Below are 16,464 nucleotides of genomic sequence, written 5' to 3' on the forward strand. Positions count from 1 at the left end.
GCTATGTGGGATAAATTGAAAGCCTTGTATATGAAGAAGACAGTCGAGAATCGGCTATATTTGAAGCAGAGTTTGTACATGCTTCGGATGTCTGAAGGTACATCTATACTCTCCCATCTTGATAAATTTGATTCCATTATTATGGATTTGGGGAATATAGATTCGAAAATTGATGATGAAGATCAAGCCTATTACTTTTGTGTTCCCTTCCCCAGTCCTTTAAGCATTTCCGTGATACTATGATATATGGAAAGGAAACAATTTCGTATCGGGAAATTAAATCTGCATTAAAATCTAAAGAGTGTCGCGCCCCACTTTTCGAATGAATTATGTGTGAACTGTGTGTTGGTGATGTGTGGTGTGTGGTGTGAACGTGTGCAAAATGAAAAGTAAAAAGGCCATGGGACTTTGGAAAGCGACGATTTGGCCAAATGAAATTTTAAAAAGGGTTTTTAAATATGAAAAACGGAGTCGCCACTTGGTATAGATTTGGGGTGTACCAAGTCACCCAAAAAAGTGTTTTTTAAAGACAAAGTAGTAAAACCCTTTTTAAAACGACTCCTAGTCCACGTAAGCCAAAGAAAAAGGTTCGGGGGTCACGTTTGACAAAGGGGAAGGCAAGGATAAAAATCCAAGGCACCCCTTCGACCTAGCCAAGGCTAGTTGCGTGACTTAAACCAATTTTTCCTAATTTTTCTACCCATGGTATGTATCGCATATTGGATATGTCTATATGAATGCAAAACCCTAGACCTAGGGGGATTGGGGGAAATTTCTCTTCAAAGGTTGAGTGGTGCCAATCACATTAATTGTGAAGCCCAATAATGATCCTTTTGGAGAGGTCACACCTAAACCTAAATGACGTGAAAAATGAGTGGAATGCATGCATGTGAAAGTGTGAGTTTATGTGAAGTGAAAAAATGATAAAAGTAATAAGATAAGAGTGAAGGTGTGCAAATGTAGATGAAAGTACTCGTGTGCGAGTGAAGATAAAAGTGTTCGTGTGCAAGTGAAAGTGATAAAAGGGTGCATGTGTGCAAATGAGACAAAAGTGAAAGTGTAATGATAGAGTGGATTGAGAATGCATGAGCCTAGGGAATTCATGCATATTGGGTACGGGGGGACCTAAATCGTGACTTGATTTTCCCTTTGATTAGAAGGCGAAACTAGCGTGCTAAGGCTATCGAGTAGCCACACTCGCTCGTTTCCCTTATCGGAAGGGGACACTCAAGCAAAATGAACCCTATAGCTAGTATGGGATGCAAAACCTAAAATGAGGGGAAAGGGGTTCGAGGATCATGCCAAATGATAAAACTAAGGAAAATGCGTGATATGTAGTGAACAGGCAAATAATGCATTAATGAAAGACCAAAGGAAAAATCCTATTGGGTCTAGCGTTGGACTAGCCCTTTCTATGAATTCCTAATAATAAAAAAAAACCACAACTAGCATTAGGCTAGTGTGGTGACGTACATTCATCCATTCCATTCATTCATGGTTATGAAAGCAAGTAGACATGCCAAAACGCTCGTAAACACGTAGCACGTAGCACTTAGCATGCTCGACTAGATGCAAGAGCCTACTAAAGCAATTTAACATGTAACAACAAAACAAGCAACCAAGGGGAAGGGGAAATGGACCAGATGCTCTACGAGCACTATCTATTACAAGCCAAGAGGTGTACACATACCCCATAAAAGCATAAAGGGGAAGGGAAAATGGACCAAATGCTCTTCGAGCCCTATCTATTACAAGCCAAGAGGTGTACACATACCCCATAAAAGCATAAAGGGGAAGGGGAAATGGACAGATGCTCTCCGAGCCCTATCTATTACAAGCCAAGAGGTGTACACATACCCCATAAAACTTAAATAAAAGTAAAAAAAGCAAGTAAATGCATGCAAGGAGGTAAGGAAAGCGGAGTAGACAGGCATATTCACATAACACGTAAGAGCACATAGGGTCAAATGAAGTGCAAAATGAGGGATAGAGTGTACCTCCCTTGAAGTGACGCCCTAACGTAGTGAAATTACTAACTTACCCTCCAAAATAATAAAAAGGGTCAAGGTACCTCAAATAGTAGAATATAACAAAAAGACGGCTTAAGCTAAGACCATCAAAACAAAAGGTTAAGGCACCACTTTAAAATATAAATAATCCAAATGGCATTCATCAAAACATCAAAAATTTCCTCCATCACAACTTAAATGTAATCAAAGGTACTTTAAAGATCAAGGAGAAGGCATGGCCTATTCGATTTCCAAGTGAAGCATCTATTAAGGACTCAAACATATCCCTTACCCAAACATTCGAGTCAATCGAACATTTAAGAACTTTAAAGGTCCAAAACAAAACACGGGTCAAGCAATCCAACACATAAACATGGAATTGAACAATTAGAAGCACTTAAATGCCTAAGATCAAATACGGGTCAATGAGTGGTTTCACTTGCCTTTTAGGATCCAAAAACAACCATCAATCAATCAAACCAAAACCAACTAAAACGTTTTAAGAGCTTTAAAGGTCCAAAAGCAAGACAAAGTCAAGTAATCAACTTATTTTAGGGAGATTAAGGGAAATAGGCAATCACAAGCTCATTTAGGCACAAGGTTCACCAATCCATGCATTAAGCATCACCTTAGCAAAACATGGTAACCAATGAAAGCAAACAAGCAATTGAATTAAAACATTAATGCTACCAAATACTCAAATGTGAACACTAACCAAGCATTCAAACTCAATCAAATATTTTTAGGAATTTCAAAGGTCCAAAGGCTAGAAAAAGGTTAAGCAACAAATTTATTTAAGAAAATTAAAGAAAATAGACAAACATAAGCTCATGTAGACCTAAGGTTCACAAAATCATGCATTAAGTGCCACCCAAACGAACGAAAGCAAATGAGCAATCGAGTTGCGAAGTTGAAGCTACCAAAGACTCAATTGTGAACACTACCCAAGCATTCAAACTCAATCAAGCACTTTTAAGAACTTCAAAGGTTCGAAGGCAAAGAAAAGGTGGAGGAATGGTTCAAATGCAAACATTTTAGGGCCTAATTGCAAGAAATGGAACCTAATTGGGTCTTTATAGCATTGCTGAAAAAATTACAGGGACCCAATTGATTAATTTTCTAATTATTTGGGCCGTAGTGAGTCTAGGAAGACTTGAGGGGTGGATTTTGCAATTTTTGGAAAACATTTTCATGCAAATGCATGCAATCTCACGAAGAAATACATCTCTGCAATATTTCTGCTATTCTTTCACCAACCGAAACCCAAATCCCAAACATACCATTTGCTATTCAGGAGCAGCAATTTAAATACAAATTCACAACTTTTAAACTAGATAACCAATTACATTGTTGTCATCATCCAAACATGCAAGAACTTAGGAAAGATCTCATGCAAAAATCTGGAAAAGAAGAAAAGAAAAACAAGCATGAAACTGCTGCAAGCTTCTCGGCTTCACCTTCCAAGACCCAATTCAGATTCAAACCTATACCTTAACCAAAGTTTCCTTGATCTAATATCTGAACTTTGAACTAAACAAACAAATCATGGACAATCAATCAAGCAAAGACATAGGGAGGAGTTCAAAAATAGAAAAAGCTGATGCAAAATTTCTGGAACAAAACTCAAACACAGTTTTTTCTTTGAAGGGACGGACACTGCTGCAATTTTTCTATAACTTTCAGCTTTTCTTGCAATCACATTCGTGCCATTTTCTTATTCCAATTAAACACATTTATGCAAGCAAACCACACAGAAACAAGCTGGAATTATCATCTAATAAATTCAGTCAAGCTTGGAACCGAAATGAAAGAACAAACAAAAGATAAAACTCTGAAGCATCGAGTTCAAGCATGCTGATACATTTCCAGCAATGTTTAGACATATTTCCAAGCATTTCCTTAAACCCCAAACACATGAACATCAACACCAAACCTTCCATCTCATTCCTCAAGCCCAAGACTACACTCCTATTGCGGGATTAAGACAGCAAATTTGGGATGATGGCTGCTAGAAATATCGGCAAGACCAGAATGCAGCAAAATTTTGCAATCTAAGATGACTAACAAGCCGGGTGGTGACTTTCCTCTCTATCAATTCAGCAGCATGCATATAACACATTTAGAAACCCCAACACTCTCATGTTTGAATACAAAATTAAAGGGAAACAAGAACCTGCCAAATCTGAAAAATTTCTACAACCTCCTTCCAGCAAATTTGAGGATTAAACTATCGGCTAAAGGAAACTAGAAAAGGCTTCTATATCCTGGGCTCTATGACCTATAGCAAACACGATTCAAACACAGAGATATAGCCAAAACAAATTAACGAACAGGGATATAGCCAAAACTAGAGATGAACCCACGAAGGCAGGAGAACCAAGCATGGCGTGCACAAAGAGAGAGAGAAAAATCATGCAATGAAACCCAGATCTTCCCAAATGGTATGAAAATGACGGCAAGAAAGACTAGAATCACCTGCAAACGTTGGTGAAGTAAATCAGCCGTGAAGACTAAAAAATGGCGCTGGTCTCCGGAAATCAACGCCCAGGCAGATCAACGGTAGTAGTATTGAAGAATCCTTGCTTTTCTTTTCCTTTGTTGATGACTTTCTCAGCCGTAACTTCCTCTCCCGTTTCTCTGTGGTCGCCACTAGTTCCAACCCTTTTAACTCTCAAACCTTTCCCTTTGCCGTCTAGCCTACCCACAGCCCCAGCTCTTGGTCTCCTCCCTCAATCTCTCACTTTTCCCTCTTCCCAGAGCTCTCCCCCTTCGTCGGTTCCCCTCTCTTTCTCTTGCTGTTTTTTTTCTATCGCCCTTCACTCCCCCAAGAATCCTCCCCTTGCGGCTGCTGCTTTCTTCTGCTTTTATATCCAGCTAAACACCCCCAAAACCCTATGTTCAATGGTTGGAAATCATCCCCCTTAAACCCTCTTTTCCCTGGCCATCCGATGGCTCCTATGTGTGCCTTTTGCACGCTGCAAAAAATTGCAGCGTGCGTGCCGTGCAGTTTTTTTTTTTTTTTTTTTTTTTTTTTTTTTTACTTTCAACTTAATTAATACAGAAATGATAAAATATAAATAATAATAATAATAACAAATTGACAAAAACCAGGTAATAATAATAATAATAAAACAAAAATAATTTTAAACAAAAAACTAAACAAAAACGGCCATTTTTAAATTTTTAAATTTTTCATTTTCTTTTTTTCGCAAAATAACTTAACTAAAGTGCCCAAAGAAAGAAATAAACATATTTTTGTGAACAAATTTTCCCTTTTTCCTTTTTTTTCAATTTTCCAATCCAACTAAAGCCTATTTTTTGAATTTTTCTTCTTTTTCCTCCTTTTCTCCTTTTTTATGATTTTTTCATTTTCATTTTTCCTTCAAGAAAGCATTGAATAAAACAAAAATGACTAAAACATATTTTTATGTTTCCCTTTTCTTTTTCTAAAAACTCTATGCTAATTTAAAAAACTAAAACTAAAAACTAAAACTAAAAGTAAACAAGAATAAATAGCAAATGAAATAGGTCAACTAAAAGGGCGAAAATGAATAAAACTAAAATATCATAACAACTAAAATGCAAGCAATCTAAAATGAAAATCATGAAATAGATGCTACATAAAATCATTCAAAATTTGGTGTCTACAGTTTGCCCCTCTTTGTCTGAGTTTTGAAAAAACTTGAGACAAAGAAGTGGACACCAAATACTTACCTGTTTCATTCGGTCACGAACGACTCGAACGACTGCCATTTTTGAAAATGAGGACTGACCTCTTTTGAAAGAAAATTTTAACAAGGAATTGACTGAGACAAGAAATTTAAAGCGGGACTGACCCGAACAAGAATTTAAACGGGACTGACCCGAACAGGAATTTAAACGGGACTGACCCGAACAGAATTTAAAACGGGACTGACCCGAACAGAAATTTAAACGGGACTGACCCGAACAGATTTAAACGGGACTGACCCGAACAGAATTTAAAACGGGACTGACCCGAACAGAAATTTAAACGGGACTGACCCGAACAGAGTTTAAAACGGGACTGACCCGACAGATTTAAACGGGACTGACCCGAACAGAAAATCGGGACTGACCCGAACAGATTTAAACGGGACTGACCCGAACAGGAATTTAAACGGGACTGACCCGAACAGAAATTTAAACGGGACTGACCCGAACAGGAATTTAAACGGGACTGACCCGAACAGAAATTTAAACGGGACTGACCCGAACAGAATTTAAACGGGACTGACCCGAACAGGAATTTAAACGGGACTGACCCGAACACTGGAATTTAATTTAAACGGGACCCGACCCGAACAGGAATTTAAACGGGACTGACCCGAACAGAAATTAAATGGACTTCACTGGGGAAGTTTGAGACAAAAAATTGAATTTTTACCTGAGAGTAGTTCAAATTTTTGGTACCTAGAGGGAGGTTGGATCTCTGTAGTTGAAGCGATGGCTGGTGTTGGTCCTTATAATCCAACTTTGCAAATAACATTGCTTTAGATTTGAAAAAGAGAATGATCGCTTTCATTTTGTGACCGCAGTGTTCCTGCAAGAAAAGAATACATAATAATGGATTTGCCACCATTATTTGATCCGGTTTGCCTTGAGAATCGTGTAAACATGAGTCTCGTACTATTTTTGCCTCTGTTCTGCGGCATCCGTCTTGGTCGAACTTGTGACTTTGCAAATTCTGAGACTGATAAAATACGGATTGACCACGTTACCCAATCCAGGTGGTAGCTTTGTTGCATGTTACTCCCTGTAACTGATGATTGAATCCCCTATTTTTGCGCAAACCTTTGGGTTTATCATTCATTTGAATTCAATGGTGAAAGAATGATGGCGTGAAAATTTATCCTATAACAATCAATGTATATGCAAGATTATTTCCTATGTCAGGCAAAGATGAGCATGCAAAAGAATGTAGACAATCATAAGCAGTTATACACAAATAATTGAGAACAACCAAAAGGTTCATAAAGATACATTTTGCAAAAGAATATTTGTAAAGAACAATACAATTTTAGCCAACGAAAATCATATTCAAGACTTTGGATATTTTGCTACGGAATCCGATACTGGCAAAAGTATCACAAACATGAGGAAAAACCCCAAACGAACCAGGTCATCAGCTGTTCCTTCTCGCGCTCGTCTGTTGTGAAAAACCCGCCTTGGCGCCCTTTCGGGTTTTCACCAAGGTTGCCCCTACCCTTTTTGTTTTTGCTTTTTCTTTTCCTTTTTTTTTTCTTTTTCTTTTTTCTTTTACAAGGCGCCCTTTCGGGTTTTCACCTAAAGAATAAAAACACATCTCGACCATGATCGACTCAGAAATATGAGTTAAAAGGTTTCAGGCATCAGTAAAATGCACTTCCCTCGTAGATTTGGCGAAGGCATTACGGACATCACTTGCCAGTTGATTATCAAATTTTGCTAATAGAAATGCAACAAATGACGGAAGCCAGGACTTTGGGTTTTGTAATGAGGTCAGGTAGGGTGTTTTTCCAGAAAGGTTAAGGCTTGAAAGCAAATTCGATGCCAGGGGTAAAATAAACTGGGATTGCCCTATTTCGAAATCATTTCCGATTTTGAACGAAACCGGGAAAAATTTGCCCCAGTTTGGTCGGACTTTCACTCTTTGCATTTTCTTCATTGCATTTTCCTTACTTTTGCACTTTTCTTTGAAAACTAAATTTGCCCCAGTGTGGGGTTCTTTTTTCTTTCTTTTGCTCATCTCTCTTTCAAAATTAAAATTTTGCCCCAGTGTGGGGTTTGCAATTCTCAGGGGTTATCAAACGAAAATTTTGTCAATTCTGATGGCTCAAAGGGGACAAGTAGGGATAAAATATCTTTTAAGTGTAAAAGAAGATGGCCTGACTTGCATTTCGCCATTTGCATGAATTTCTAAAGAAAATTTGCATGATCAAATGAAAAACTTTTTGCACATATCTGAGTTGATGGGTTGAGGGAATGCTCGTCCATCCATTTCTGCCAAGATAAGAGCTCCGCCAGGTAATACCTTTTGGACAATGAACGGCCCTTGCCAATTTGGAGCAAATTTGCCTTTAGCTTCATCTTGCATCGACAAAATCCGCTTCAGTACCTTATCACCTTCTTCAAATGCCCGCCGATGGACCTTTTTGTTGTAAGCCCGGGCCACACGCTTCTGATAGCACTGACCATGACAGATAGCGTTGAATCGCCTTTCATCGATCGACGTCAATTGTTCATGGCGCTGCTTTATCCAATCAGCCTCTTCCAATTTAGCTTCCATGAGGATTCGCAACGAAGGAATTTCAACTTCGGCTGGTAATACAGCTTCCATTCCATACATCAGTGAATATGGCGTTGCCCCAGTCGATGTCCGGATAGAAGTCCGATACGCCATTAGTGCATAAGGCAACTTGTCATGCCAATCGCGATGCCTTTCAGTCATTTTGCGAATAATCTTTTTCAAATTCTTGTTCGCGGCTTCTACGGCTCCATTCATCTGAGGCCTATAAATGGCGGAGTTGTGGTGTCTGATCTTGAATTGCTCGCATAGTCCATCCACCATGTCATTGTTCAGATTTTTGGCATTGTCAGTGATAAGCGTTTCGGGTACCCCAAAGCGACAGATGATGTGATCTCTCAAGAAATTGGCAACTATCTTCTTCGTCACATGTTTGAATGATTCCGCTTCAACCCACTTGGTAAAATACTCAATCGCCACCAATATAAATCGATGTCCATTTGAAGCAGGAGGATCGATTGTACCAATCACGTCCATACCCCACATTGAACAGGGCCACGGGGCGGTCATGCTATGCAACTCAGTGGGTGGAGCGCGTATAATGTCACCGTGCATTTGGCATTTTATACATCTCCGGACAAAGTCTATACAATCATGCTCCATAGTAAGCCAGAAGTATCCGGTTCTCATGATTTTCTTCGCTAGCAAATGGCCATTCATGTGAGGTCCACAAACGCCACTATGCACTTCTTTCATCATATACTGAGCTTCATCTTCATCAACGCACCTTAAAAGGTTCAAATCAGAGGTTCTTTTGTACAACACTTCACCATTTAAGAAAAATTTAGAAGCCATTCTACGCAGAAAACTCTTGTCTTTTGAACCAGCATGGAGAGGATAAGACCCAGTTTTGAGGAACTCCTTAATATCATTGAACCAAGGAATACTGTCAGAAGACTTGTCTACAGCCCAACAGTGGGCTGGCTTGTCTTGAAACTGAATCTGGATCGGTTCGATCTTCAACTCATCTGGATACTGAATCATAGAAGCTAAGGTGGCCAAAGCATCGGCAAATGCGTTTCGGGCTCGTGGGAGATGTCTGAACTCCAAATTTTGAAATTGCTTGGCCAGAGTGAGCAAACTACAATGGTAGGGCAGAATTTTTGAATCTTTGGTTATCCACTGCTTCAAAGTTTGGTGCACGAGTAAATCGGAATCACTGAAAGCTACCAACTCCTTGATCTCCATTTCCAAAGCCATTTTGAGACCAAAAATGCAGGCTTCATACTCAGCCATGTTGTTTGTGCAAGGAAATTGTAATTTGGCAGCGGCAGGGTAGTGTTTTCCTTCAGGCGAAACCAGAACGGCTCCAATTCCAGCTCCGAGCGAATTTGAAGCTCCGTCGAAGAAAAGCCTCCATTCAGGGCTCTGCTCACTTATATCGTCCGTGGCGCCTACAAATAAGATCTTTTCATCAGGGAAATAGGTGTGAAGTGGTTGATAGTCATCATCCCTCGGATTTTCCGCCAAATGATCAGCTATAGCTTGCCCCTTGACGGCCTTCTGAGAAGTGAAAACAATATCGAACTCTGAGAGAACTATCTGCCACTTAGCTAGACGCCCAGTCAACATCGGCTTCTCCAAAAGATACTTCAAAGGATCAGATCGGGAAATAAGATAAGTGGTATGGCTCAACAGGTAATGTCTCAGCTTTTGAGCCGCCCAGGCCAATGCACAGCAGCTCTTCTCGATGAATGAATAATTAGCCTCGTACTGCGTGAACTTCTTGCTTAGGTAGTAAATGGCCTGTTCTTTCCTTCCAGAGTCATCGTGTTGCCCGAGAACGCAACCTACGGCTCCGTCGAGCACAGATAAGTACATGATCAGCGGTCGGCCCGGTTTGGGTGGCACCAGGACCGGAGGCTGCAGCAAATAATCTTTAATCTTGTCGAAAGCCTGTTGACACTCCTCATTCCAGTACAACGGCACATTCTTTCTTAATAATTTGAACAACGGCTCACATGTGGCCGTTAATTGGGCAATGAACCTCCCAATAAAGTTGATCTTTCCTAAGAAGCTTTTCACGTCTTTCTGAGTCTTTGGCACTGGCATATCTCGAATGGCTTTGATTTTTGCCGGATCTATCTCTATGCCTCTCTTGCTCACGATGAAACCCAACAATTTACCAGCTGGTGCCCCAAAGGCGCATTTCGCAGGATTTAACTTCAAATTGTATTTTCGCAGCCTTTCAAATAGCTTCCTCAAATCATCCAAGTGGTCCTCCGTCCTTTTAGACTTGATTATGATGTCATCCACGTAGACCTCCATCTCCCGGTGGATCATATCATGAAATAGGGTTGTCATGGTCCTCTGATACGTTGCTCCAGCATTCTTTAAACCGAAAGGCATGACTCGGTAGCAAAAGGTACCCCAAGGGGTAATGAAAGCAGTCTTCTCCCTATCCTCTTCTGCCATCAAAATTTGGTGGTAGCCAGCAAAACAATCGCAAAAGGATTCAATCTCATGTCCGGCAGTATTGTCTAAGAGAATGTGAATATTTGGTAGAGGGAAATCATCTTTAGGACTGGCTTTATTAAGGTCTCTATAGTCAACACAAACTCTCACCTCTCCACTCTTTTTTGGAACAGGGACTGGGTTTGAAAGCCAAATTGGGTAATGGGAAACAATGATAATGTTGGTTTTGAGTTGTTTTTCAATTTGCTCTTTTATTTTGAGGCTCATATCTGGTTTGAATTTTCTGGGTTTTTGCTTTACGGGTGGAAAAGAAGGGTCTGTGGGTAACCTGTGCACTACCACGTCAGTTGAAATACCAGTCATATCATCATAGGACCACGCAAATACATCCTGGAACATAGTCAAGAACTCAAGCATCTCCTTTTTCTGGCTCTTATTCAAATGAATACTAATCTGCACCTCCTTAACTTCATCCTCAGTTCCAATGTTAACCTTTTCTGTTTCTTCCAGGTTCGGTTTCGGTTTTTCCTCATATTGTTCAAGATCCTTTGCAAACGAATCGGATACTTCCTCATTATCACTCTCGCTTTGGAGTTCGGATTCACAAACCTCCAAGTCATGAGTGATATAGAGATTGCCATTATCGAATTCCAGAATTGTGATATCCAAAGGATCAAATAATTTTATTTTTGGCCATCTGAAAGAATTAACGAATGTGGGATAATAAGCAAATAAACATACAACAAACAAATGAAACAAGCAATATGAATATAAACAAACGAATAAACAACAACATGTCAAGAACAACTTGTGCATTTTCATAAAACCTTTGATTGAAAGCAAAACAAAAGAAAGCAAACGGAAACAATATTTACATATGCAAATTTTAGCCGAAAGTAAAGATGCTTTCATTAACTATTTACAGATGCAAAAGTACTTTTCCATGAATCCATATAAATGACAAACCCCCTAGATTTACCGAAACTCCTTCTGAACAGGCAGGAACTCGGCAGTCCAATTAGAAATAGACCCCTCAGGGATGTCAGGAAATTCGGCCTCGCTCAGGAAATTGTCTTCAAATATTGCCCCAACGAACAACTGGGACAAACTATTCTCGATTTCTTCAGTTGAATTACCCTCTGATGTGATTATTTCAGTTGGCCGGGGAAAAGTATACCACAGTGGTGGAATATCGAAAACCCTTTGCCGGCCCTCCTTTTCTGCTCTTTTACGCTCTTTCATCTCCTTGAAATCCTTGGCGGTTGGTCTGAAACCCAAACCGAAGGTATCTCTCTTTTCTACTATCTTCACTGGCTTCAGGATCCCTTGTAGTTCACGCCCCAACCCCTTGTCGAATTTGTATCCTCCACGAATCATTTCTCTGGCCATCATTACACTGGCTTTTGAGGGAGTTTGTTCCTCCGTGGTTATCCAACTTACGGAGACTATATCGGATGTGCTGTGAGGGGACATGGTAACACTTTGACTACCCTCCTCTTTAACTCCAGAATCGGTGATCACCAGGCAGTCCTCTTCAGCAAAGATAGTGATTAGCTTGTCATTTACCACGAACTTGAGTAATTGATTCAACGAAGACGGCACGGCCCCAGACTTGTGAATCCATGGTCTTCCAAGCAAGATATTATAAATGCTCGGGAAGTTCATGACTTGGCAAGTTATTTGAAACTGGGCGGGCCCCATCTCGATTACTAAATCTGCCTCTCCTATCGGCTCCCTTTGAGCTCCATCAAACCCTCGAACGATAGTCCCTGAAGGCCTCAGCTTGACGTCTTGCAATCCTAGTTTCTCTAAGGTACTCCACGGACAGATATTCAGTGCGGATCCATTATCGATTAACACCTTAGGCAGCATTTTTCCGTTGCACCTCACTGTTATGTACAACGCCTTATTATGTCCAATGCCCTCCGTCGGCAATTCATCATCAGAAAAAGCAATTTGCTTCTTGAATAATACACTCCCCACCACGTTTGAAAAATTATCAACAGAAATGTCTCTCGGAATTTGAGCTCTTGTTAATACATCGATCAATGCATCCCTATGCACGTCCGAGGAGAAAAGTAGGTCCAACATGGTTATCTGGGCAGGTGATTTGCTTAGCTTTTCCACTATGTTGTATTCACTTCTCTGGAATCGTTTAAGGAAATCCACGGCTTCTTTCTCGGTAATTGTTGGTTTGAGGGGTGGCTCAGAACTATTGGCTTGAATTGGAGTAGTAGTCTCAAATGGATTTACAGTCTTCCCCGATCTAGTAACTACTGACACTTCCTTCTTTGCAGTTGAATTTTCCCCGATCTGTATGCTAGGCTCATCGTAATTCCACGGCACTTGTTGCAGACTTAATACGGGCTCCTGCTTCGGGAATTCGATGACTACTGGTTTCAAAGCTTCATTCTCCGCTGGCGTGAGATCTAAGACAAAAGGCTTGTTATCTTCTTCGAATGGCAACTCTATGACAAACGGTCGGTCCGTGACCCCAAACACTTCAGCTTCTATTGCCAATTTCTTAATTTGTTCCTCGTACTCCGCATCGTCCATAATAACCCCAACGTGCTCTGGCAAGGGGTTTTGATTTACGTTTGGCCCTTGCGGCTCCCTCTTTCTGATCACGATTTCTCCAGACTCAACCATATCCTGAACTTTATGCTTTAGCGCCTTACAATCCAAAGTTGCATGCCCAGGTGCCCCTGAATGATATGCGCAAACAGCTTGCGGGTTATACCAAGCGGGCATGCCATACGGATAGGTAGGAGGTGGTACTGTACCAATTTTTCCGGAGACCTTTAACTGGTCGTACAGTTGGTCTAAAGGCCTACCTAAATTGGTAAAAGTACGGCTTGGGGGTCGGTTGTAAGGTTCATGAGGTTGAGGATGATTGTAAACAGGTCTATTTGGAGGAGGAAATCTTGGGTTATATGGTGGACGAAGTCGGTTTTGGGGTGGATTTGGTTGGGAAATTTGGAAAGGGGCTGAAGGTGGGTTAGTATAGTTTGGGCGAGGTCGAGGGTGGTGGATATTGGTAGTATATACATGGTTTGGGCTTGAATAGTAGTAAGGGTAAGGTTGTTGGTAGGTTGGGTTGTGTTGGCATCGGGGTCGGGGTGAAAGGTTGTGGTTCCAAACAAAGGTTGTATCTCCTTCTTTCTTTTTGAATGGTGGTTTCTTTTCACTGCTTCCTCGCCCTTGCAAAGCTTCTACTTGCGATTTCAGGGCAGATACATTAACAATTTTCCCAGCTCTTACAAAGTCGTCAAATTCTTCAAGTTTATTTACAATTGCAGCAAACGAACATCCGGTCATACGGAAAATCTCTTCGAAGTACGGCGGATCATGGGCCTTTATGAAAGTACGTATGATTTCATCCTCGGTCATTGGTGGCTCGACCTTAGCAGCTACCTTTCTCCACCTCTTAGCATAGGTCTTGTGGTCCTCAGAAGGCTTCCTTTTCGTTCCTTCCAGAGTAGTCCGGGTTGGCGCTAGCTCACAGTTATACTCATATTGTCGAATGAAGGCATTGGACAGATCGAGCCAGGTCTTCACTTCCTCTGGCTTTAGGTTGGAGTACCAATCGAGAGCATCCCCTTCTAAGCTTTCTGGAAATAATCTCAACGGCAAATTCTCGTCATCCACTGGCTTGCCCAACTTGTTAGCAAACAAGCGCAGGTGCGTTTTAGGGTTGCTGGTACCATCATATTTGTTGAACTTCGGGGTCTTGAACCCCACCGACAGTTGTACGTTTGGAAATAGGCACAAATCATCGTAGTCCAGCACCCCTTGCTTGCTTAAACCTTGGCTCTTGCGGATGAATTCATCGAAACGATCCAATCGCTTAAGCAACTTTAGATCAACCGGGGCAGATGACTCTCCCATTTCTGGCTTGTTTTGAAAAACGTGCTCCGGCACAACGGGCTCTGCGGTAGTTTGGAAAAAAGTCGGTGGATTTACATGCATGTTTGGATCACCCTGAGGCTGGAATCCTTGCCCATAAGGGGGATAGAAAGGAGGATTTTGAGTATAAGCATATTGCGGGTTGAAAGTTCCCTCAAACGTGGTTTGAATTGGAGGAATAACAAATGGTAACGTGGTTTGAATTGGCGGAATAACAAATGGTTCGGATTGTGTTTGTTTGATGGGCGGAGACTCGGGTTGCACTCCGCTACTAACGAGCTCATCGATCAGTTTCTTTTGGGCGGCCATTTCAGATGCCATCTCCCCAAATTTAGTGAGCAATTCGGTCAACTGAACCCCGGGACTTGCAATCTCCGGCTGGGTCGTTGCAACGGTCTTTTCCGATGACTCTTGCTGGGTACTCATGTCTACACGATTCCTTTGGGCCTTACTTCGGGATCGCGTTATAATGGGGCTTCGTCGAGAAGCTATGTTGAAATTTTACCTGAGAATGCAAAAGACTTCTTTAGATAAACCAATCGTTATTAGCTTTCTGCAATTTATTCAAAAGGGAAAAAGAAAAAGGCATGAGTTAGTAATTATTCAAACAACTCGGATGCATGTCCTATGGGGGGACCCTTTTTGTGCCAAGGGTAGGCCTAGCATGATGCAATACTTTCGGAATGAGACCCGTTAATCAAACCTGTTATTTGACAAACACTTTTGTGAAAAGAGATTCATTTCATTGCAGAAACCAGATACATCTGTTTACATCATATCGCGAAGGCGATTTCGTACAAGATCACCAAAATTCCTAAGCCTATCTAGTACAGAGTCTTTACTTTCTCTTGCATATGGCATCTTGACACGTTCGGCTTGATCATATAATTCCCCACATTTCCGCTTCATCTCTTGGCGCCTTTCTCGCTCCTTCTCATATAACCTCTTGTTTTCTTCTGCCTTTTCTTTGTGCGATTCGATGGATTTCTTCAACTGTACCACCTCCATGTCCTTGGCTTTAATGATGGCTCTCAGCTTCTCAATTTCCTCATACGGCTCATGTTGCAACCCTTGCGTGGTGGAATCTTTCAACCAATCCTCGTATAGTGCGGTCATTACCCCCTTCTGTTTGAGCTCCGGAAGATAGCGAATGCTTCTATCGTCGGATATTGTTCTCCAAGATTCAGTGATTTGGCTCTTCATAGGGATCTCTTTTGGGCATACCCCCCGATCAAAGAAAATGGTGACTTCACTAAACTCGAAAATCGGTGGCGGCCCCTGAATGCGACCTAGTTGTCTGAGAAATCTCTTCGGGGTATACGAGATGACTCCTTGAGTACCCAACAAGAGAACACGTTCGGATTCCTTAGTGCGAAGTATCGGCTCAAAGCAGTCTGTCCAATCTAATACCCACCTAATGTTGAAATCTTGCAATGTTTCCAAGTAGTCCACACATTCGGATGCATTCTTTGGTAGATCTCCCTCGTTGACTCTTTTGGGATGTGTGACTACCCAATTATATCCAACCACCGGCAAACTATCGGCAACTGATGCTTGTCTCTTAAAATGTCCCGTAGCCCATATGTATAAAACCAAGTTCGCCCCATGGAAAAACTTTTCTCCCTTGCGACAGCCAGTACAAGCTAAGAAAATATCTGCGAGAATGGTCGGGACTATAGAACATTGCTTACCCTGAATTCCTAAGAAAAGGTCATTCACAATTTTTGCTGATTTAAAGGCTATCTTTTGATCTTTTCGCGGAAAGAGATAGGTCCCCGCCATAGCTACCCCATATACTAGTGACCTTTTGCGCTCCCATAAGGCCTTGGA

The 16,464-nt window shown here is 41.2% G+C and overlaps 1 protein-coding gene across 1 annotated transcript; it reads right to left on the reverse strand.

Moving 5' to 3' along the window:
* Nucleotides 1-11,703: 11,703 nt before the first annotated feature.
* LOC113773928 lies at nt 11,704-15,060 on the reverse strand. The gene is made up of 3 exons (XM_027318522.1): nt 14,911-15,060; nt 14,433-14,715; nt 11,704-14,222 (listed from the first exon to the last, which is right to left on the reverse strand). Exons 1-3 carry the CDS (start codon nt 15,058-15,060, stop codon nt 11,704-11,706), a joined length of 2,952 nt encoding a protein of 983 aa, XP_027174323.1.
* Nucleotides 15,061-16,464: the final 1,404 nt, after the last annotated feature.

This window comes from Coffea eugenioides, chromosome 6 (genome assembly GCF_003713205.1).
Source record: "Coffea eugenioides isolate CCC68of chromosome 6, Ceug_1.0, whole genome shotgun sequence".
In the NCBI taxonomy this organism is placed as follows: Eukaryota; Viridiplantae; Streptophyta; class Magnoliopsida; order Gentianales; family Rubiaceae; genus Coffea; species Coffea eugenioides.

Excerpts from the sequence above, each read along its gene's own strand:
- LOC113773928 (XM_027318522.1), bottom strand. The coding sequence starts at position 15,060 with ATGAGTACCCAGCAAGAGTCATCGGAAAAGACCGTTGCAACGACCCAG. Across the intron at positions 14,716-14,910 it reads AGAAACTGATCGATGAGCTC|CCTCAGGGTGATCCAAACAT; the intron begins GTTAGTAGCGGA and ends CAAGGATTCCAG. Across the intron at positions 14,223-14,432 it reads GAAGTTCAACAAATATGATG|CGCCAACCCGGACTACTCTG; the intron begins GTACCAGCAACC and ends ACTGTGAGCTAG.